Source organism: Porites lutea, chromosome 7 (assembly GCF_958299795.1).
Source record: "Porites lutea chromosome 7, jaPorLute2.1, whole genome shotgun sequence".
In the NCBI taxonomy this organism is placed as follows: Eukaryota; Metazoa; Cnidaria; class Anthozoa; order Scleractinia; family Poritidae; genus Porites; species Porites lutea.
The window spans coordinates 25,052,210-25,076,297 of NC_133207.1; the positions used below are offsets into that span (position 1 = coordinate 25,052,210).

Sequence of the window (24,088 nt, forward strand, 5' to 3'; positions counted from 1 at the left end):
ATAGCCTATTTAATGGTACAAAAACTATCATAATTACATTTTATTTTGTTTTCCTTTATCTGATTAGTACTTACTTGTTGTAAGCCGCATAAAGGAAATGCTTGTTGGGCCTTGCCTTTGTATATTCAACTAATGTTGTTGTTTTGCCGGTTCCTATAAAAAATCACCCAAACAATAATGAATGAAAGTGAATTTTTTATGGCAAAGACACTTTATCAGGCACTATGATTATTTCTTTATAGAACTCCTCATAAAAGAGAAATAACTGGTAAACGGAAAAGCTAGCAGTCAATTCTTCAAATTAAATACACGAACAGCGTCTTTGTCCAGTTGGAGCAGAGTCATAAATACTCTTTCTTTGTTGAAAAGGACATATGTTATGTTAAGAATGAGATTGGACTTAATCAAGGCCACATTGCATGCTATTTTAACAAAAATATACATAGTAGATGCCAGATTTGCAGATAATTTGATAACTACCATACTGTATGCTCACTCTACGCCCAGTGGTTTTAAAACCAGCCATCAATTACTGCTGGAGTTCTGCCGGCAACTTAATTGTATGTAACCGGCTACTCTAGACCCCCTAGCTTCCTTATGGCCCTCGATTGTCTCAGCCGCCTACTTTTCCAGAGTCAGCCACCAACTTCAAAACATATTTTTGAAACCCCTGTACACTGGTCAATGCTGTTTTCTTTTATTCAACTGCAGAATGATTATCTGATAAAAGTTAAGATTCATCTAACATGGGCAAACTTAAGTCGGACGATGTCCAATAGCCAACTGTAGACTTATAGTTGGGGTATCATTTCAAAATCACCATTATTTTTTCAAGTGACTCAACAAACCATTTATACTAATCAAAGATCACCTCCAATCAAGATAAATCCTCAAAATCAGAGAGAAAATAATCTAAAATAAAGAATATGCGCAAACAGACATTTCATTGCTTGATAGACAAATCTGCCTGTCAATCAAGGTAATAAAAACATCTGTAAAAACACTCATTACTTCCCCATTAAACATCCCAGACACAGACCCTGTGTATTATCATATATTTAACCTGCAAGGAGGCTCTCCATTTTCCACAAGAGAATGTGTCGAACAAGGGGCAACGCCACAAGGGGCAGAGGAAAAGGAGAGCTTGCAACAATCACTAAAGGATATTCATTTCTGCTTTCCCCAGATGAAGCAACTGCTATTGGCTGAAAAATGATTCACTGTCACTCAATTTTGATTGATGACAGTTCTGGCTGACCCATTAAAAATTTAGCCAAAAATTTATATGCACGATGCATGCTTCCAGAAATCAAGAAGAATCCTTCTCTGACAAGTAAATCATTACCTGACTGATGTGCAAACCAATAATAATACTTATTTTAAACACAATAATTTTCTAATTGCAGCTGCATCAGCATCCATATATCATAAAACGTTTAGTTGGATAGTTGAAATTGGAGATCCATGCAAGTATGTGAAAATTCCATACAAGATGTAGCCATTGTTATGACCACAATCACCTTTCTTAATGACTATTTAAGTTATTCTGGCTGGTAAAGCTTGAGTCAGTGAAAATGATGGATGAACTTTACTCAAAGGAAGCTGTGATGTTATGATATTCAATTTCCTACACATATACACACACAAAAATTAATTACAAACTTTTTAAAGTTACCAGCAAAAGCCATGATTTTGATGACTCCATTATCTACATCATAATTGACGACACTCAGTTGCTCTGGAGTTAGTTCAAGATTGTCTGTGGGCAATCTAAAGAATGCAAAGTTACATATATTAGTAAAATGTACATCATTCAATGGCTCAGAATTACAACTTGGTCAAAATAACGGGTAGAAAATGAAACAAACTCCATTCAGATTCTTAACTAGCAGAGCAATATTTTGGTCATAACTTGCCTCATATACCGAACTAAAACATTGTTTATAAGCATCTATAAATTTTCTATTCTCCGCCATCTTGAATCCCTCCCAATGTGCACTGCACATTACTGGTTATAGGCTTCCAGTGCCAAGGAAAAAATATAATATATGACTCCGAAAACTGAAAACATTTAGGAGGTGGGTTCCCATGAATTTTCATGGCACCAAAAAATTGTTTTTATTATAGATGGTTTCCCATGACCTCTGGGCACAGAACTGAAAAATTGTTTTTAAAATATTAATACACACTATTTCAAACCAAATGTTTGAGGCTTATCAACATAACTCACTAACACAGGGTAGTGGGTCAAGTCTCCCAAAAGTCATCTAGCCTGAAGTTATGGTGCCCAAAATTTTAGTTTAGTCACCTGAAATGCCTCCTACATTTTAATTAAGAGTGGGACAAAACAAGCATGTGAAATAAATTGATGAAATTTTGGCAACACAGGGTTGTCAGAAAGTTTTGAAGTAGACAGCTGAGTTATCAAAGTAAGTGACCAGGGCTGGAGGCACTGCCAAGCGCCAAAAGCACAAGCCTCTAGGGGGGTCTGGGGGCATGCTCCCTCAGAAAATTTTTATATCTAGATGCTCTCAAATGCTGTTTCCTCCACTGTTCAGGCTATTTTTTCTCTAAAATTACTGAAAATCTGAAGTGAATTTTAAGGTGAATTACCAAGTGTAGGCATTAAATTTAACTATAAGTGAGACATAAACACTTGCTATAGTTTTCAGAAGATGTTTCTTGACCAGACCAGGGATATTTTATTTAAAAAACGCCATCCGTAAAGAAATGCCAAGCAGAGTAGCCAGCCGATACTAACCAAGTAGGCAGCGATTTTCGCCGGCAGCCGGCTACTTTTGACAACCCTGGGCAACATCATTTTGCACGACATGTTTTCGGGTGACTTGACCACAATGCATCTATAATTGGTCATCCCCTGGAGGGGAAGTGGGGCACTGGGCAAATACAACTTTGTGTAGGGACTTAGAGGGGGATATGAAAGATTTCTTTAGGTGGGGGAAATGAATGAGGGAGATTTGGTTTACAACAGTGTTGCACAGCAGGGAACCCGGGGGCTTTGTATAAAGAAATCAAATTAGGTCGATTTCCATTTATCTTAAATCAAGGCTATATAGACCAACTGTCCAGCAGACTGTGTTGTTTTCTAGGTCGCTGCCTGGGCTGGCAGTTTTCAAGGTCGTCACTTTCTGGTTTGTCGTTTTCTAGACACTACAGACCTTACAGCGAAATTTTTTTCTGTTCCATCAATCATTTTGATGAAGGTGGGATTAAAGCAAATCACAATGTAACATCCTCGCCCAGTTTGGCTGAGAATGACTCTAGACTGCTCAAGAATAGCAAAGGAAATCACGATTCATGGTGAGTGGATTTTTTGTCAAGGAAGGAGGCAGACGTTGTTTTATTCTTGCTAGTAACAAGAATAAGAAAGATCAGAAAAATCTGCAAAGCAAACTTCATTAGTCGATTATTGCCCGAAACTGGACGATCACAAAGCAACAAACCTTGAAACAGAAAACAAACAAAATGGATCGAGATCCACCAACTTCAACTTTTGAACTTGTGCAAGTAAACATGTGTTTCCTAAGAAGTCCGCTAAGTTGATTGATGGAACAGAAAAACCCAAAATTTGAAGTTTGCAAAACGCGCAGCGCGATACAACGAATTTCGCTATAAGGTCTATAAGATGCGATGACGGCGACGGTAGCGACAACGTCGCTTAAAAAGTGGATTGGCGTTTCCTCAACCTTCTTTGCGATTATTCCAACTCATTATTAATAACTTTGTAAAATGCGCTGGATCGGAATTTCTAAGAGCCTTATCCAAGTACAGAAAGAAGAAAAATCGTCGTTGATTGAACTTATTCATGTTTACGCGTCCCCCCAAAAACGTGAAATTATGCAGGCATTTTCCCGTGGTAGTCTGGCAGTGACGGCAAAGAAATGTACAAAAAAGTGTCAGAGATGCACGAGCAAAATTGTTGTTTTGCTAAAAAAGCCAACTGTTGTTTTTGACGTTCTACCAGCTTCTCCGTCGTTATCGCGTGGGCTTTTATTTTTTGAAAGCAACGTAATTACCTGTTTTCTTTGGAAAGTCGAGCATGGCTGGTATTGCAGCTACCATTTGTTGATAAGGTGGAAGTAGCTGCTTGATCACTCCCTAACTGTGACGAAGGAGGAGTAGAAATTGATGAAATGTTCACAGAACTGTTAGCGCTTGCTCCACTAGGGTTGGGACTCAACGACGTCCTCACGACGTCGCTGGAGAGATTGTTTTTTAAATCTCCACCGTCCTCTTTCTTCACCAAAGAGAAATATTGTTTTATGGATTTTTGTTGAGGGCTTGAGTCAGATCTTTTTGTTTTTTTGGGTACTGGTTTCTTGTCGTTTGAAGAAGGCCTTTTTCGAGAAGCCATTTTGAAAGCCCAAATGTCCCGCGCAAACAATTCTTGCTATAAAAGGGTAAAGCTCCACCCCCAAAACTGTCAGACTGAACAGTAACGTTCTGCTGAGCTTGCAAAATCAAAAAAGAAGATGGCGGATAACGTCATTTCTCTGCGGCAGCCTGTGCACTGTATACTATTTATTTAAGCTTAATCGTTGTTTGCAGAACTTTGTGCTCGCCCGTAATCGAGCATTCGGTGCTCTGTTTGTGCCTTCTATATTTAGCTTATTCGCTGATTATATATTAAGTCTAATGTTTCTGTTCAAATCTTTTTAAACATAGTTTCTGCTTTTGAGCCTGTTTTTCACTAGCGCATAAGCACATGAAGCACATTTGTAAGCAAGTGAAAACTGGGTCGACATAAGCATATATAAGCATAAGCACAAGAATGAATGTTCAGTGAAAATACCAGGAAAATATGAAGGTTCTCGCAAACAACTGTGTCACCAACACTGAGATTCCAAAAGGAGTCCGAGTGAACAGTGGAATTGGAAATGGTGTCTCCTACAACCCAGTTCTGGGTTTATTTGTGACAATGGATTACAACGAGGAAATCTCTGTGTGGAATCCTGTTAGTGGAGAATTGATGGCCGAATGCGACCTCGGGGGAGGAGGACAGCTCAGCATCACATAATTTGCTGCCTGGCAATCGTATTGCGGTAAGCTATTATTCCTCGAGCCCAAATGGGCTCTGAGTCAATAGCCCATGAGGCCGAAGGTCGAAGATATCAAGACAAAACAACTTTAGCTAGTTAAAACTAGAGTTTAATCCTTTTTTGCCGCCAACAAGTCAGCACTTTTCGCTAGCTCAACCAATCAGAACGCAGCATTGATAATAGACCACTAGTTGGATTTTACTAATTAATTGTTTAACAGTTCACCAATATGGATTTATTCTCTCAAGAAAGACACATTTGGAGATTCACGTGAACTTGATTTAGAAGTGCCTTCTTTAGCCAATCAATGAATAAGAGACATTTTAGCCACCGTAATTCCTAGCTGGACAAAGACATCCAATTAAGAGATATAGTGGTTTCTATTTTACATAAAGATGTTAACATTGAGTGCAACCACCCAGCAACTAACTGAGCCGCATTAAAGATTAAATGCAGGATTGAGAGGTGTCAACAACATAAATAGATTTGTGTCATGCCAGAGTTGTTGCATTCTTGGTCAGATTTCTGTGTGGTCAGTCATGGCATTTTTTGTAAATTTCTTTATGCACTGCCCTAAACAATACCTGAATGGGCAAATATACTAATTTTTGCATCCCAAACACCATAACTGAGACTGAATAAAATCTGTGATTTACACCCCCAAGTGAGACAACAAGCATCCCCGTCACTTTTATGTGGCCCTCCTGGATCCTTTCTGTGTTAGATAATACTGGGAGAGAGCAAAGTATGACAGAGAGAAAGGCCAGTGAGCATTATTACATTAATGGTTTGAAAAAAAACATATAAACAGTCTCCCCAGAGCCGAATTATAAAGATTTGGAGGGCCAGGAATTTATTGTATTAAAGTTCAATAAAATGGTAAACCGAAAGTGCACATACCTCTTAAAGACTGGCTGAAAAGGTGCTCTCAGGGCAGGAAACAGTAAGAAAACAACACAAATGCATCTCTTTATGAGGTATGTATACTTTAATATCTGTCTATGTGCATTTCAATCGTTTTATTGAACTTTTACAAATTCTTATAATTTGGCTTTGGAGAAGCTGTTGTTAGCATGGCTGCCCTCTGTGGCAAATGATTTACAAGACCATTAACCAAACTAATAAAAGCACAGAAGCTTTGAACATGGTAACCAAACACTGAATAAGCAACTTTTGCTCTGAAATAATTATTGTTTTCCAATGCCATGACGACTAAAATGGTGACAGCTTGGTCGAGGGAGAAGCAGTTTAGAGAGTTTGTTCTGTTAATAGGCCTTAAGCTTATTTATTAATAAGCATTGATAACTTCTGCAAGGCAAAAGCAGAAGATTGTAACCAATCACAATCCTAGTTCCCATTTATTGTGATTGATTAAGTACTTTTTGCTGTTGTTTGTGACTCTGAAAATTTAGTTTTCACTTTTTTTATTGTAAGCCATGGAGTCGTAAGCATGCACCAGAATCCTGTTACTGTTATTAGTGATTATTAGTTATCGTGGAAATATCACATCTAATTTCTTTGCTCTAGAATATTGTGGAATACTGGAAACTTTTACAAACTATGCCACTTTAATTTTATGATCCCTGTGGAATTTTTTTGTTGAAATTTGACAATTCTGGGTGTCTTTGTACACAGGTAATAGGTTAACCTCCCACGTAGATGTTCCTAGGACTCTATCATGCAATCCTTTCCCACATTCGTTAATGAGAAGAGATTCCCTGACTAGGCTCATTTTCTGCAGCTAACTTAGGCTCATTTCCTCAACAGTAGCTGGTGATTGCCGAGTCTGTTGTCTGATAAGCCAAAAGAATATCTTCATAGAGGGCTAATAATAGGTACAAGATAATTATGAGATGAATTTTCAAGTAAAAGATGAAAGCAGTTCTGATTTTCTCTCAGTTTCTTCTTTTTAATACTGATCAGAAGTTCAAAAAAGGAAAAGGAAAGAATCAACTCTGGAGTCACTTCTGTTGGGGTATGGATACTTCTCGGATTTTTTTAACTTGTGTCAGTTTATGGTGTTGTTTTCAAGGGGGGTTTTACTTTACAGTGTAAGATCTCAAAATGCTGTTGATCTTGTAATTTGACCAACTGAGTAATACAAGAATGTAATTTACACTAGTATTATACTGTCTTATTTATGCCATGGTATCCCTCATCTACAAACAAGACATAAGCACTTGACCAATTTAAGAAACAAGATTTCTAAATATCTAAATCATTTTAAAAAATGCTCCAGACGGACTGCAACATTTTTGGCTGACAGTGTGACAGCTGTTGCCAGGCTCGTAGTTGTTGTGGTTAGGGAAGAGTGGATCTATCCCGGGGGCGGGGGGGGGGGGGGGGGTACTGCCACATATGGGCTACATGGGTACGTGCCGCTGTGAAGGGTATGGTTTTCAAGCAGTCGACTCTATGACAGGGTATATAAATCAGAGCGTTTGGCTCTAGAATAGGGTATCATTTTTCAGGAAACTGATCAGTTGGTTGAAGATTTTGTCTAGACTGGGGAAACAGCTACTCTAGGGTAGGGGGATTTGGGGAGTTTACTCTAGTATAGGGTAGCAAAATTCAGCTGAATTAACTCTGGTATAGGTCAAGGGTTCCAGGGTCCCAGCGGCACATCCCCACCCAGAAATTCCTAAAGTGCCCCCCCCCCCCCGGGGGGATCTATTGCTTTTCTCACAAGATCTTCGCAAGGTCTGGTAGGAGGGATCTAAACAAGAAGAAAACGAGTCGAAAGTCAGAAAAGTGTGAGTTAAACCTTCCGGACCACACTCAAAGCTGCTCGTGGAATTGAAAAAAAAGTATTTTTAATAACTTCTACAATTATCCAAAACAAGAATTTTTTCAGTATTATAGCTCCTAATAATTGGCTGCTTGTTCTCAGCTACCTCAACTGAACTTGTCTCTTACAGATCGAGTTTTAAGTTCCAAATTAAAAAATTTTATGACAGCATCCCCTCACCTTGGAGTCCTCTTAGATAGCAGAGACCCCTTGACACTTCGCACTTGTGAACAGACTACATTCCTTTGTCTATAAAGGCTGGTTCACTGGGGACAGAGTAAGGGTCAGAGTCATATCCAGAAGCATTATGATCTAGTGATCATGAAAACAGCATTATTTCTTCATAAACCCTGTTGCTTACAATCTAGTGATATCTAGGTTATCACAGTTGCAAGCAGTAGTGTAAGTACTAAACCAATCATAGCCAGTTCCAAGATCTCCATTTGGGGGATATCGTGAAAAGTACATGCGTGAGAGGCATGCGTGAGGAGACGCGACTGTGTTCTCGCGTTCTGCGTTCTTGCGTGGCTGGCTTCGCTCGCCCAAATGGGAGAGCTTGCTCGCAGGCTAAGATAGTTGGGATGATGTGAAAGCAATGCAAGAGACATTCCATTTTCGTTGTGGAAATGAAGCTTGTTTTTTCTCGCAATGAAACGTTTGATTTGGTATGCTTTTTACATTCTAGTGGGGTAGAATTGCTTTATGTTACTGTAATAGAGTAGGGGGTTTGAGGACTTCCTTCCCCAAGAAATTTTATCTTTATGAACATCAGGCATGCTAGTTTTTGGCATTCTGGTAAGCTGTTTGCATTATTACAGATGCCTTCATTGTAAAACTTGAAGGAATTTTTTGATGGCCACCCTTTTACAACCAGAATTGTTCTCCTGACCTCCCCCCCCCCCCTCCCATTCCTTTAAAGCCATATTTTTTTCATGGCCCTCTTTAATCCCAACAGCCCTCCTATCTGATAAAGAATGAACCTCTCTTAAGTATCAACAAGACCTGGATTAGATCAATCCCTGTATACTGTAAATGATCTATTCTATTAAATTTTAGGGGCCCAAGCGGGGGGTGTTTAATGGATAAGAGGCATTTAAAAGGGAGAGGTCTCAGGGAGGGGGGTACTTTAGGAATTTCTGGGTGGGGATGTGCCGCTGGGACCCTGGAACCCTTAACCTATACTAGAGCTAGTTCAGCTGAATTTTGCTACCCTATACTTGAGTAAACTCCCCAAATCCCCCTATCCTAGAGTAGCTGTTAACCTAGTCTAGATAAAATCTTCAACCAACTGATCAGTTTCCTGAAAAATGATACCCTATTCTAGACCCAAACGCACTGATTTATATACCCTATCCTAGAGTAAACTGCTTGAAAACCATACCCTTTACAGCGGCACGTACCTATATAGCCCATATATGGCAGTACCCCCCCCCCCCCCCGGGGGAGAGGTATTTATTCTTGTAACTGTAACAAACTAGACAAAACTGATACGCTATGCTTTTGAACAAAATCCAGTCCATCTGACTTTGCTGAGATGCCAACCTCTGGAGACTCTATGTCTTTCACTACTCCCCCCCCCCCCACCCCATCTCCGAATGTCAACAAACCGTTGTTATTATTCCTTAGATTTGAACACAAAAAAAAAATTTCCTAAATTCCACTACGAATTATTTCTCGGTCTTTTCATTTGGAATTGAAACAATATTAAATACATTCATACACTCCTGTAATTTCCTTGAAAACACTACATGATTCCAGAGTGAAATGGGCAAAGTCAAAACCCATTTTCAGACCAAAACAATGATAACACCATGTCCTTTGGGGCGGCACATACCTATGTGGCTTATATAAGGGAGATCTCTCCCGGGACACTTTCTCCCTCACTTCCTTACCATTGGTTACTGCTAGTAAGATAAGAGGCATTTATTTCAGAGTGTGGGTGGACATCTAGCAGGCCATTTACATATTCACCTTGACCCATGTGCACTGCTGTGATTATTACGTTATGCGCAGTGCTACCCGCGTAACTTTTTTACCACCCGTTTACACGTGTTTATTAATTTAGACAAACTGCCCACCCCACCCTCCTGAGGCAATTTGTTGTCTCCCCAGATGCCGCTTGGCGGCCATATTGACTATTGGTCTCAGAAAGCCGAGCACCTAGCAGAAAAGTTGAATGACGCAGTTTTTGCGCTCTACATTTGGTGATTTGACTCCCTGTCGTCTTGACTGAGTCTCTCTTGGGCTGAATGTTTGCAACTTTTCAAAAACTGTTTGAACAGAGTCTGCGTATACGTGTACCCCGCCTGTACAAACGAAATATTTGGGGAAATATGAAGGTTCTTGCAAACAATTGTGTGTCCACAGTTAAGATTCCAGAAGGAGTGAATAGTGGAAATGGTGTCTCCTACAACCCAGTTTTGGGTTTATTTGTGACAATGGATTTCAATGAAGGAATCTCCGTTTGGAATCATGTCAGTGGAGAAGTGATGGCCGAATGTGACCTCGGGCCAGATGGAGATCTCAACATGTCATTGCTACCTGGCAATCGTGTTGCGGTAAGCTATTCAGAAGCACATCATGGGGGATCAGTTGAGATTTACTCTCTTGAGAAAGACACATTTGATTCTTCCGAACTTGAACTAAAAGTGCCTTCTTTAAGCTATCCTGGAGTGATCGCTTTGACCCCGCAGAAAAGCCTTCTTGTGGCAGGTTCGGTGCAATTGGATCCTGGTTTGTATGAAATATTTATGGACTGGAACTGTTTAAAAGTCCTTAAAATGAGAGAAATTTGTGTTCCACTTCCTGATGAAGAAGATGAAGAATATGGAGGAATTGGTCTGCTATGCTGTTCTCCAGATGGTGAGGTAATACGAGCTGAATACGAATTTGAAGATTATGAAGCCCTTTCTTCGTTAATAATAGCAAAAATAAGTCTTAGCTGCGAACGAAAAGAGCAAGGAAGCGAAGATGAAGATGAAGATGAAGATGAAGAGAAAAAAGAATTAGAGCAATTTAAAATGCAAGACGAAGCAACAATTAGTTATTATATGCTTGATGGAGAAGAGAATCACATCGATAATTTGAGAGGATTTATCCATGATGGGCAAAACCTGATTATTGCAGAGGGAGAGAAAATTGTGTTGTTGGAGTCGTTAACAGAAGGCAGCAATGCACAACTCATTGTATCAGGTTTAAAACCTGCTGAAGAAGATTCACGAAAGGAAGTTGGAATGAATCTGAATCATAAAGGACAGTTAATGGTGTGTGATGATAAAGAATTTATTAAGGTTTTTGAATATAGATGCAGGCTAAGGTCCTTACAAGATATCTGTAGATGTTTTATTGTGGATACAATTCACACTGGTTACAGTGATAAAGTTAAAAGCTTGGCAATTCCATCCACACTGAAAGATTACTTGCTTTACAAGTAAGCATGCAACAGGCTGATTCTGTCCAGTTCTGATTCTCTTTGGGAAAGAGCACAGAATTGCATGACTAAAGCTAAATGTACAGTAAAACAGGCAACAAACAATGTGCATCTTGTTTTGCAAAAATGCTGCAAATTGAGTTGAGTAGCAATGTTGCATGTATTACCACCCACCTTCAAACTAGCCTGTGTGGCAGGCGTTAAAAAGGGAAGGGAAATGGGATTTTGGGCGCACAAATTCCCTACCCCTTTCATTTGTAACGCCTGCCACACAGGCTAGCTTGAACCTGCCTTGCAACAATAAGGTTGCAAGGTTTTTTTTTTCTTAGATGGCAAAATCCCCAACATCCCTATTCAACTCATTTTGCAGCAATTTCACAAAACAAGTTGCACGTTTTTTGTTGCTTGTTTTACCATACCTCTGTCAAGGGAACTTAACCATTTTGTCAGCACTGGCCAGCTATATGAGTCCAATTGTAAGGAGAATTCAGGACTATCCAGCCAGATCAGTTTTTTTCCTAAATAGTATACGTGACAGTAAATGGCTTTTGGTAAAAATTTCTAGAGAAGACTAACATTTCAAACATTTTATCTGCAAAATGACCAGTCTGGCCAGCTAGTTCTGACTTTTGGAAAGTACCCTAAGTGAAGGCCAGGACTTGTTCATGGCTGGAAATAAATGAAAGATGACAGTTTTCAACTGAAACAAGAATGTAATTTTTACTAGTATTATACTGTCTTATTTACTCCATGGCATCCCTCAACCACAAACAAGACAGAAGCATTTAATCAGAGTGCAAAGAAAGTCATTTTTACAGCTTGGCATTCCGGCAAGTTGAATCTAACATTTACTAGCCCAAACATCATTTCAACTAGCCCCTTAAAACGTTTTGATCAGTAGATTGATTTCACAGTTGCTCTGTAATTTGAATTTCTCAAAACAGGGCACTTGTCCATCGGCCAAGTTAATGACAGAATTGGTCAGAATTCACTAGCCCGATAGCAAAATCCACTAGCCCTGGGCTATCGGACACTACTTTCTTTGCATGCTGAATTAATGGCTTTGAGAAACAAGATTTCCAAATATCCTAAATATCTGAATCTTTTTAAAAATCCTCCAGATGGACTGCAACATTTTTTGCTGTCAGAGTGACAGTTGTTGCCAGGTTCATCGTTGTTGTGGTTAGGGAAGAGTGGATCTATTGCTTTTCTCACAAGTTCTTCCGCAAGGTCTGGTAGAAGAGATCTAAACAAGAAGAAAATAAGTCAAAAGTCAGAAAGTAGGTACAGTCTAACCTCTGGTGAGTAACACCTTCCAGACCATATCCCAAGCAGCTTGTGGAATTGAAAAGAAAAGCATTTTTATAGCTTCTATAATAATCATTATTATCTAAAACAAAGTAACTTTTTTTTCAGCATATTTATAGCTCTTAATTGGCTCCACCTCAGTTGAACTTGTCTCCTTTAGAGTTTTAAATTCATTATTATTTTTTTTATAGCATCCCCTCCCCTGGGAGTCCTCTTGGAGTGCAGAGACCCCCTGACCATCCTTACTCACATCATTTTGTGTATAAAAGCTGGTTTAGTGGCAACAGAAGACATAACCAAAAGTATTGTGATCTAGTGATCATGAAAACAGCATTATTTCCAATGATAATATTCTTCATAAACCCTGTTGCTTACAATCTAGTGATGTCTAGGTTATCAGAGTTGCAAGCAGAAGTTTAAGTACTAAACCAATCATCGCCTGTTCCATGTATAAAACGCTTCACTGCCAGCACTGCAGGCTCTCAGATAGTGGGGATTATCTGTAAGCTCTCCCTGGTTTCCTCCCATTTTGTTTTTGTGTTTCCGCTTTCTCAATTCCGTGGACCCAACTATCTCAGAGGCTGGGCCAGGCCAAGTGAACACAATACACAGGAAAAAGCGTTGTCATTAGTTTAACCCTTGGCTTCTGCTTCCGACTCTGACATCTGACATCTTGGTTTTCACTAAATCGTAAGCAACATAGTCATAAGCTGGGCCGGAAGAAAAGGAAACTCTGACTGATTCTTACACCTCCAATTCTTTTATGCTTAACCAGAAACCACTTACAAAGCAGAGCTGCAAGTTCTGAACCAATCACAAAGCATGGTAACAAGCATCATGATTGGTTTATCCTTTTGCTTCTGCTTCGGACTCTGACAATGTGTTTTTCACTAGATCATAAGTGATGGAGTGATATAAAGCTGAGTTAGAAGAAAATGGCATTGTTGACTGGTTCTTACGACTTCGATGCTTATGACTCCACTCTTATTCGTCATGCCAAAGCCCTCTTGGGACTCCAGTTAAAACTCCATCGCTAGTGAAAACTATCCAGTTAGCCTACTTTGAACTGGCTGGTGCTCCATTAACTTCCAGTAACCAGACATGAAACTGTGAATCAACCATAAAATCGAATCCAAACAGTTGAAAGCTGTGAGAGCCTAAACCCTCCATGGTCAATTCCTGCAATTGTTTAGGACAAAAAATTATTAGGAACCATTCATTTTTATGGAGGAGGAGGGGCTGGTAGGAATTGACTGGCAGTTCATGAGGTACATGATGACCTCTCTCTCTTCATTAGAAATATTTTGACTGCCCCACCCTCCCCCAAAAAAAGGAAAGAGAAAGAACACATGAAGAAAAAATGAACAAATTATGCCGAACTGAAAGTAAATCAAATAGACATTTTGAATGGCCATTAGTAGAGAACAGACACGAGCAAATAAGAACCGCAGGAGAAACTTTGCGAGCTTCCTCAATAGCAATTATGCAAGAGACATTCCATTTTTGTTATGGAAATAAAGTTTGTTTGTTTGTTTGTTTGTTTGTTTGTTTGTTTTTTTGCAATAAAATGTTTGATTTAGTATGCTTTTTGCATTTTACTGGGGTTATTGCTTTCTATTACATAATAAACAAGGGAGTTCGAGGGCTTGCTTCCCAAGGAAATTTGATCTTTCTGAACATCAGATATGCTAGTTTTTGGCATTCTGGTAGGCTGTTTGCGTTATTACAGATGCCTTCACTGCGAAACTTGATGGAATTTTTTGAAAAAGGCGCTGGAACACACAACTCATGATTCCTTACTAATTCTCACAACAAGACTATATTTTTTTCAACACATTTTTTTCTTTTTATCCCTTTGCAGGTATTGTCAGTAGTATTGTTTAAACTGTATCCCATTGGTTGTACACTAGGAAGGTCATAGTTCTCTAACTTGTTTGCTGCCATTTGTTGTCATTGTAGGACAGGAAAAAGAAGTACATGGGAAAAGTAAAAGAAGCAACAGAAAAGAAAGAAGGTCAGTTAATCTCCTCTGATCCCTTAGCCTGCATAGCTTACTACCAGAACAGAGCTATAGGAGTGCTGGTACAACCAGAACAGAGCTATAGCAGTGCCGGTACAACTAGAACAGAGCTCTAGCAGTCCTGGTACAACCATAACAGAGCTATAGCAGTGCTGGTACAATGCAACCAGATCAAACCTGTAGCTGTGCTTGTACAACCAGAACAGAGCTATAGCAGTGCTGGTGCAACCAGAACAGAGCTAAACAGTGCTGGTCAAAATTTGCTTTGCATTTCCTGGTGGTTTAAGCTTCAAAATATCATAATAAATCAAATTATATTTTTACATTTCAATACATTTAGGACGTGTTTAATTAGGTTACCTCACCTACCTGGGGTCCCCCACCTCCATGTAAACACTGGCCCTTTAGAGGGGACATATCTGGAGGGCGGGGGGGGGGGGCCTTAGGATAAGTCCTTCAGGCTATCACAAAGGAATAAAAAAAGAAAGAAAAACTAGCAACTTCTCTGAAATCTACTTAAACTGAACTAACAATAAGCGTAAAGTGAGAACTTCCTGCTTTACAAGAACACCGATAATTAAAGCCCAGCTTACTCTGGGGATTTTGGCAACGAATATTTGATTTGAAATTTTTCAGGGACGATTCCTACATTAAATGATCCGGTAATCTAGCTGTTCAACAACACTGCTGCACTATAACTGAAACTCTTTTTGAAGGTTTCAGTATGGGGAAGTGGTACTGTCAGTTTGTTTACTCTATTTCTTAAAGTTATAAGGCTTAAGTCCATATGATTAATAAATTTTGAGCTCAAATTCTCAGCAGTTTCATTATTAAGAGCCTTATACAAAAGAATAGATAAATTGAACTTACGTAGCAGCTCAAGTTTATGCCAGTTGAAGGACTGAAAGAGCTCATCCAGGCTAGCATCGTAATTTGATGTTGTGATTATACGAGCAGCACGGTTCTGTACTTTCTGCAGCTTCTCGGAGAGGCCATTATTAACAATTTCCCCAAACTGCTCTCCAGTTATTGAAGTAAGGCTGTACACGAGCGTGATAAATAGTGAGGAGGGTTTCACGAGGAACAAAGTTCCTGATGTACTTAATTGCACTAATGCCAGACACAACCTTTTTAGAAAACATCAGAATAATAATGGTCATCCCAATTCAGGTTCTGGTCAATTTTTTACACAAGGGATTTCGAAACTAAGACTTGTTTAACTGGAGTGTCATTGATAACAATACTTGGTTTGTCTGATACATTAGATAGTCTCTGTCTTGAACCAATAAGGAGAAACTCAGTTTTTTTATGTTTAGCACAATTGTTAGCTGCAAGCCAAACATAGATCTTATTCAGATCATAATTAAGCCGCTCATTAATATTATTGTTGATGTCAGTGCCAGCATAGGTAATACTTGTATCGTTGGTGTACATTTTCGCTTGAGAGTGACGCAGACAATTGGGCAAGTCATTTATGTAAAATAAAAATAATAAGGGGCCTAAAATGGTCCCCTGAGGCACACCACTTGTAACAAATGTCTTCCCATTACTTACAGTTGTTAACTGCACAGGACTGTGTAAGACTACTAAGGTATGCCCTGAACCAGTCTCCTTTGAGGCCGGTCATACCATAACAGTTAAGTTTTAGATAGCAGTACGGTATGATGAACCCTATCAAAAGCCTTTTTGAGGTCCAGAAAGACAACAGCATTAATGTTGCCCTGGTTAATATTCAATGACCAACTTTCAGTTGCCTTAATTAGTAATGGTAGAGTGAGCAGAAAGCCGGATGGATGACTTGACAGTAGTTTACTATCTTTCAAGCATTTATACAGCTGATCATAAATTATGTGTTCAAAAATCTTTGCAATCACTGGGATGATTGATATTGGGCAATAATTAGTCATATCTGAACGATTTCCTTCATTCTTGTAGAGTAGAGTAACTCATGGGCTTTTCCACTCATTGCAAATATTTTCTTTTTAATGGACAAATTAAATAGACACAACAATGATTCAGAAATCAAATCAGGACAGTCTCTCAGAAGCTTGCCAGAAATATTGTCAAGACCTGTTGCTTTCGATTTACAAAGTTTAGATGTATTGTTTTGTTTACAGGTAGGGGAACTTATAAGGGGCAGATTGAGGGCTGATTAAAGAGAGGGAAGAATTATTATAATTTTTTTTTTCAATTTGTTTTGTCATAGCATCTCTAAGGATTGATAAGGGTGCTGCTAAGAGATTTGTGAAGAGTGCATTGTGGAATCCATCAGGTAACTTAGAAAGTTCACTGTTATAGTGACACATGCATTTTGTGCATGTGTTGTACTTAAGGTAGAATAATGTCTACAGTGACAGATAGCTCTTGTTCCTGCATGGAAACCATGTCAGATAGGGCTTTTGTGCACAGTGGTTTCTGTACTGAAGCAGAATTCGCGGCTGCAATCTTGAAAGTGGATCACCACTAACTGCCACCCTTCACGGCAATATGAGCAGGTGTTCATGTACCAGGCCAGAGTATTAATTTTTTCATGTAGACAAAGTAAACTATCCATTATAGCATATATAGAGTAATTGCACTTTGTGTGATAAAAGAAACTGAAACCAGATGTCATATGTCTGCAGTTTGACTTTACAAACAGTTTTTACTTAGCTACTGCAGTTTAGAAATGCGTGTGGACAGCGCTAAGTTTGACTTTTCATTCAAAGTCTACTGGCTTCAGTTTGACCAAGCCAGGTCCCTAAAAAATATGCGAATTAACAACTGAATGCCACAACTGTTGCATCCACAACTAAGATGATCTTCTGTCATTTAATTGCATTTGATTAACTTGTACACGTAAGTTGTTGTGTTTTATTGTGGATAACAAGAGGAGCCTGCAATCCTAATCTCCAGGTTGTTATAACGCATGTGTCGCATATATGTGGCCAGTATTCATTTAGATTTCCACTAAGTATGAATGGAATGCACAAAACGCAATTTGATCATGCGCGTTTCGACTTCCTACCCCTCATCATCTGATCACATGTGTTTTGATCAACTGTCACGTGAAACTAAGGCAAAGCACAGCCGTGGAGCAAAAGCGTTTGGACCTCTGATAGTTGTCGCCTGCACTCCCTAAACTTTGGTTATTACCTAGTTTAGAAATTATTTTGTTTGGCTTACAGATAAAAAGGATTCTTTACAAGATGGAGGGGAAACTTCAAGCAAAGAAGGTGAATCAAACATTTGTCAGTATCATTTAAATCAATGAGGGTGCCTGCTGAACCTTGTATACTAAAGAGGGCACAAAAATAATGTAAATCAATGTGCATTATACATCAAGCGTGAGATCCCTATCGCTTGGATGCTCATCTTGTGTTGGGTGTGTGCCAAGTGTGTATTTTTATGGACTAGGAAGAATTGACAATGGTGTTATTTTTGGCTTTATAGTTTCATACCTTTTTACTTTTCTTAGCCATCATGCACTCCACCAGAGTGTCAAGTAGCCAGTCTGTTCCTTTCTGTCCGTCCATTCATTTGTGTCCAGTCATCATAAAGGTCCAGGTTTTGAATTTCAGCCAAGCCTAAATTTGTTCAGTTTTTTTAAAACTATACTCAAATTGAAAACATCAACTGTAATTACCACTAGTCGTTATTGCTGTGAGCTGGAGCAAACTAAAATCTTTTTCATCGGGAGCTTGTACTCATGACCATCCACACGCCAAGTAAATACTCTCATTAGTTCCTCTTCATTATCATCATCATCATCACCATTATTATCATCATCATCATCGTTATTATTGTCATCTTCTCTTCGTCAGCGCCTTGATTATCTTCCTCCTCCTCCTCCTCCTCCTCCTCCTCCTCCTCCTCCTCCTCCTTCTCATCATAAAAAGGAGGAGGAGGATGAGCCTCATCATCATCATCAATAATTTGCTTTACTGAAAAACAAGAAGTTTTTAGCTTGTCTTTGGCGATCAGATGCGATTTGAGGTCAATTGTGCGAAATCGCACTATCGCATAAGTTTTTAGCTTGTCTTTGGCGAGACCTCTCCCACTTGTGGGAAAGGCCACCTCGATATCCCTTTGCCTACAAATAGCCTTGTTAAACTAACATTGCAAGAAAGTCGTAAAACTGGGAATTAATCGTAGTAAAACATTTATGAATTAACATTGTACCTCAACACTTGCTTTTGAATCCAGTCCTGGTGTTCATCCCGTTCAGGGGGGGGCTGGCAGCGAGGTCTGGAACCGAGTTTACATGATCGCCCAACATATCCTCCTACCGAGAATGATCAATACAAGCATTTGTCAAATGTGTCAAAAATGATCGTATTGATCATTTTAGGATCGACTCACCAGATGTCAATTTTGAACGACCTTGCGCATCAATTTTACACGTTAATGGCGGATGTCGTGATTCAGCAGCAATACGAAATTGTTTTGTGAATTGCAATATGGCGCAAAGAGACGGTGGAAGTTCAAAGAGAGTCGGAAAAAAACGAGATCGATCAAGGGTCCTCGCTGAAGCAGCGGAGTTTCTCGCTGCCTGTGAACAAAAGCGAAAGAAGCCAAAGAATAGGACTGCTTCTGTTTTTTGGAAAAACCCGTCAACCGGTTTGAGAACTACTCACTCAAAGTATCGCCCTAGAAAAGGCCATAGGGCTTCGTCAGTTATTCCTGAAGCAGGTGAATTATACTTGAAATTCTTAAACATTTTATTATTAAATTAGGTGGGCTAATTTAGATGGTTTGTATCGGCTTTTTAATATAAAAACAGTGGAGCCAACATTCCAGGATGCTGATCACTCTTCCGACGAGTACCCCGCAGATGAAAAGGATCATGCTTCTCAAGGTAGTTTATACATATTATAGTCAATCAGTTTTCTTTTTTCCGTTTCGTTCTATGGCCAAGGTGTTAAAAGATAAACGCAATATGTCCTGTTAAGTACGAAGAGTCGTTTTTGTCAGTCTGTGTTTGATGATTTTTGTGAACTAGGTTTCTTAGTTGGAAAGATGGGACTATTAATTGTTCATTACCCCTCGAACAAATTTTAAGAGTTTTTCTATAGCATGCTTGCTGATATACATGGTAAAAGCTGGGCATACTTAACCAACAGGCTGTCATTGTGCTTTGACATTGCTGAGAAAATGGATTAATTCCATTGTTGTGTTTCCCAAGTTGTATATTTCCATTTACACATAATTATTAGTTTTTTCCTAGCAATTATGCTTTGAATGTTGCTGGTTCTTTGAGCAGGCAATGTAAAGTCAATCCTAAGTGGGTAAGAGTGTCTTAATTTGCCTGCACACAATTTTTTTCCCCACATGGAAAAAGTCCCCTTCATTTGTGAAGTCAAGGTGGCTGGATATTGTTTTCTGTCATGGCCCCTACAGATGCCAAAAAAATAATTTGGCTACATAGCCTTCCATCTTTCCCTCCTGCTTTGTCAACAGAATGCATATATGTTTCAAAAACGGAAGTTAGGAGTAATACAGTCAACTCTCTCTTAACAGACACCTCTATAAGATGGACACCCTTTTTAAAATGGACACCTAAAGTGTGTGCCTGCCTTTCTTTACCCCCTTTATTTACTCTCCATAACATGGACATCTCTGTAAGACTGAGACACTTGGCGGTCCCAAAGGTGTCGGTCATAGAGGTAGTTGTCCAGGCATATTTCGCTGCTCAGCCCTAATTTTGTACCCAAATCTCTTGTTCACCAAGGGGAAGGCAAGATCTGCTCAAATCTGATTTGTACACATGATCGCCTGAAATCCTCAATTTTGGGATGTTATTAACAACAAATTTGATAAAGCTGTGAAGTTTTCTCTAACAAGACGTGTTGATACTTTTTTTTATGATTCAACCAACTAATATTATTGTGTAAATGTATGCAAAACTGTTGGTCCATTTCATTAGGTTATTCTTTTAAAAAAAAAAATGTTTATTTAATTAAATTCAAGTTTTGTTGGTTTTTCTAGACTTAAGTCAAATTTTGAGTGAATGCACTGCTTTATTCACTCAATCTCTTCCATCAACACCGTGGAATGAGAGGATATCAAATGTAGGTCAATCTTGGGCAAGTGTGCGCCCCCAAATCATGAGGGCAGTTCTGGAAAATGAATTTCTCAGAAGCAGTGTGTGTATGGTGTGTATGGAGGCCCAAGGCCTTGTTAAGTGTATTCGCTGTGGAATGAAGATCCTGTGCACACAATGTGATGATGAGGAGCATAAGAAAAATCCTCTTCATGATAGAGAAATATTCCATGATGGCTTTTTTAAACCTGTGCCACCCAATGTTTCACTGGACAGCAATGGTGACTTAATTACAGTGGGTATGTGTTGTTTTCTCATTTTTTTTAACTACAGTTGAACGTGCTGACACATAAGCAATCACCCAAAATGTGAAGAATTAGTGATCGCTTACAGGTGCTACATGGAATCACTTACTGGCTCAAACACACAGAATTATTTTGTCAAGGGACAATATCATAAGATATTTCTGAGTTATTGATTTTTATGGCTCATGGATGTAATTGGTTCTTTTTGGTGTCCGTTTACTTACTATTTTGTTTATTTGCAGCAAGGCATTTTGCACGCAATATGCTATTTTTTTGCCCCAGCTGTACATCTACAGGTGAACCCATGTTAACATCTGAAAATTGCATAGTGGTGACTTCCGAGGGTTAGTTTATTAAATTTGTTATGTTTTGTTGCAAGTTGTTTAGGTTTTAGCTTGAAGGGTGTCCTGCCATCCTGACCTATGCATGGATCCCCATTTTTGGAAGAAATACACTAAAAATGTACTTAATCTCAGAAATTTTTATGGGAAAACATGCCCTCTGGATGGCTAGTGTTCAATGTCTGGCTAAAAGCCTGGTTTTTGTTGCTGTGATTCCAAAAAGTACAACTAAAAACCATTTTTCCCCAGCTTATCACAGTCTTTTTTTCATTTCTTTTATATAATAAATGAAGACTTTTTTCCTTTTGGTCTTTTTTATCTACAGGGAGATATGATGTAAATTTCTGCATCTTTCACTGTAAGGATTGCAAAAATGTCTTCTCACCTCTGGATTTCTCCAATCTAATTCAGGCAGGCTATTGGCCAGGCTCAATTTCCAATACTAAATATGTTTTTTCTCAAGACCTGTTTTTTAAGTGGGATCTATTGCAGAAAAGACTTCCAGGATCATCTGAAAGTGGTTTTTTAAGATCTCTGGAGGATTTCTCTGTTATTAGAGGAAGGGTAAGCTCATTTTACAATGCTTACTGAATAAGCAATGGATAAATTTACAACCTTGAACTTTCTCTGCCTTAAGTCTCTGTTCTTTTGTTTAATGGCCTCTACAGCAAAAGTGATTCCCGTACAAAACAGTTTGGAAGTAACTTACAACTCTGCACATAATACTTCCTTTGTATTACCTTTGGCAGTAGCTAATTACTTTTGATGAAGATGTACCAATGGTTCATTCATATATTGTTGGTTAATATGTACTCAGCCTCCATGTGTATGTATGTACATGTACATGTAGATGTTTTATTCATAATTTCAGGTTGGTGTGATAAATGACACTGCATTTAGCATTGCCTTCAAAGAGTGGAAGTTCTGTCGCCATGAGTTAGACGTCCTGCAATCCAAGGATTTCATGGAGTGCCCAACTTGTGCCGTATTCCAGCATTCAGCTCATGTTGATGGGAATGCTAAGCTTTATCGATACAAATCAGCTGGGAGGTAACTGTTGTTGAAGAAGAGTCTATTTGTTAGTAATATTTTTATTGCTGCTGATTTCAGGCACATGTATTCACAGGTTGCAAAAAATTAATGTGGGACCAACTTAATATTCAGCCATCTGTTTCAGTGGTGTGATATTTGTTATGTTATTAGCTAAAACATGGGTGTTTTATTTTGTTTTTAAGATACATTTAATGTTAATTGGATTGAACTGACAATTAACTTTTTGTTGTTCTATTGTTGTAGGAAAAAAAGAGAATCTTATTATGGTGAAAAGTTTATTCTGGATAATGTGAAAGTGGACAAACATCTGGCGAATCTATACAAGAATGCAAATCAACCTGTGAGACATTTTATTTCTCAGTATTGAATTTTTATGTTGTTCATAACATAACATATTCTTTGTAAATCATTTTTTCATCATCTCAGTAAGTTTACTAAAATAAGGCAACAATGATTTCCAATATAACTACAAGCATTCTATTTTTACATGTTTCTTTATTTCCTGTGCTTTTGTTTTTGCTTACGTTTTGTTTCTTCCTTTCCTGCCTACATGTAAATAAAATGTACCTTTAACATACTGACCAAGAGGAACTGTAGATTTCTTTCTTAGAATCTACAGACACTAGGGTTGTAAACCTTTACTAGAGTTCAGATTGTGCATCAAATGCAGTCATTATCTTCAATTGACTTTGGATTCATGTCTTTGTTTTATACACGAATAAGATGTAAAGTTTCTGTAAGTTTACGTAATAAATAAATTAAAACATTGCCAATTGTTCATAGAGGTATCTCTACATTGTTGCTCTTTAATAGAAGTTGACTTCAAACAGCAAATGTGGTGAGTCTCACTGGCAGGCAGCACGGAACTCCTTGAAGAAGAAGAAGCACATTGATGAAACTGGGCTCTCCATCACTGGCTGTAGACATGCGATTGCACAGCGTGCCGTAAACATGTTTTATGGTGAAGTGTATGGTTATGCCCACTACATCCAAATTACTGACATGATCCCTAGAAAAGTTTCCTTCTTCTGGGAAGACGTTGCTTGTAAGTACTGGCCATGGCTAACCAAAAAGGACCAAAAAACAGCTTCCTCAATGTAGCCGGCATTGTCTGTTATGCACGGAAAAGCTCACAGTTGGTCATGCCAGGTGAAATATTTATTTGCTCTTCTTATCATTAGGATTATTATTATCTTAATTAACACTATAATATAATTTATTCTTGTCTAAGGTGCTCTTGTTTGTTCAGTCCTTTACTTTTTTTTCTTTATTAATTGTTTGAATTGCCACCGTGGTTGTACATACCAAACTGCATTACAATATGTATTTGTATTGCCAATTTTCTTTACTCATAGAAAAACGGTTTGACTAAAAATTTTGACAACACATTGCAAAAAGCACACTTTCAGTTCAAGGGTTGATGTGCGTTGCTCCTAAACGCCATTGCGTAGGCTTTTTGTTGTCCAGGAACGTTTGCTTTACTGTTAGACTTGCCATAGTTGATTTTTAGACTTTGCTGGTCGCTTTCATATACACTTTCTCCTGGTAAGTACGTACCAAGGGTTTCGAAGACTTTCTGTATTTTGGGTTCCCACTTGTTCTACAGTAAATAAAGACGGCCCCATTTTTTCTTTCTTTTTTTTTTTTCACGTTCGCAAATGACATCGGTTTTCTGTCAACAACTTAAAAGTGGTGTGTCTTATAAGTGACACTTCCTTAATGTTGTTTAGAAGACATAAGAATAGTGCAAATATGTGTATT

The 24,088-nt window shown here is 38.6% G+C and overlaps 2 protein-coding genes across 4 annotated transcripts in view; both read left to right on the forward strand.

Moving 5' to 3' along the window:
- The first annotated feature begins 10,139 nt into the window (after positions 1–10,139).
- The window catches only part of LOC140943583 (uncharacterized), a 32,377-nt gene continuing 18,428 nt past the window's right edge, over positions 10,140–24,088 (forward strand). Inside the window, exons 1-4 of one of the 3 annotated variants that reach the window (XR_012166611.1) lie at positions 10,140–11,111; positions 12,400–12,558; positions 14,546–14,600; positions 16,813–16,855. Coding sequence is in view for 1 of the 3 variants with exons in the window: in XM_073392687.1 (XP_073248788.1) it covers positions 10,182–11,111; positions 14,546–14,600; positions 16,813–16,878; positions 17,774–17,821 (1,099 nt within the window). In the remaining 2 variants the exon portion in view is untranslated. Of the gene's footprint in view, positions 11,112–12,399; positions 12,559–12,777; positions 13,035–13,064; positions 14,083–14,545; positions 14,601–16,812; positions 16,879–17,773; positions 17,822–24,088 lie in introns of those variants that run through there. The other 2 variants (XM_073392687.1, XR_012166612.1) reach the window with 2 other exon arrangements.
- On the forward strand, positions 18,866–23,476 carry LOC140944944 (uncharacterized). Its single transcript, XM_073394053.1, has 8 exons — positions 18,866–19,277; positions 19,369–19,443; positions 20,574–20,927; positions 21,176–21,277; positions 21,600–21,838; positions 22,146–22,324; positions 22,571–22,667; positions 23,141–23,476. Exons 1-8 carry the CDS (start codon positions 19,046–19,048, stop codon positions 23,426–23,428), a joined length of 1,566 nt encoding a protein of 521 aa, XP_073250154.1. The 5' UTR covers positions 18,866–19,045; the 3' UTR covers positions 23,429–23,476.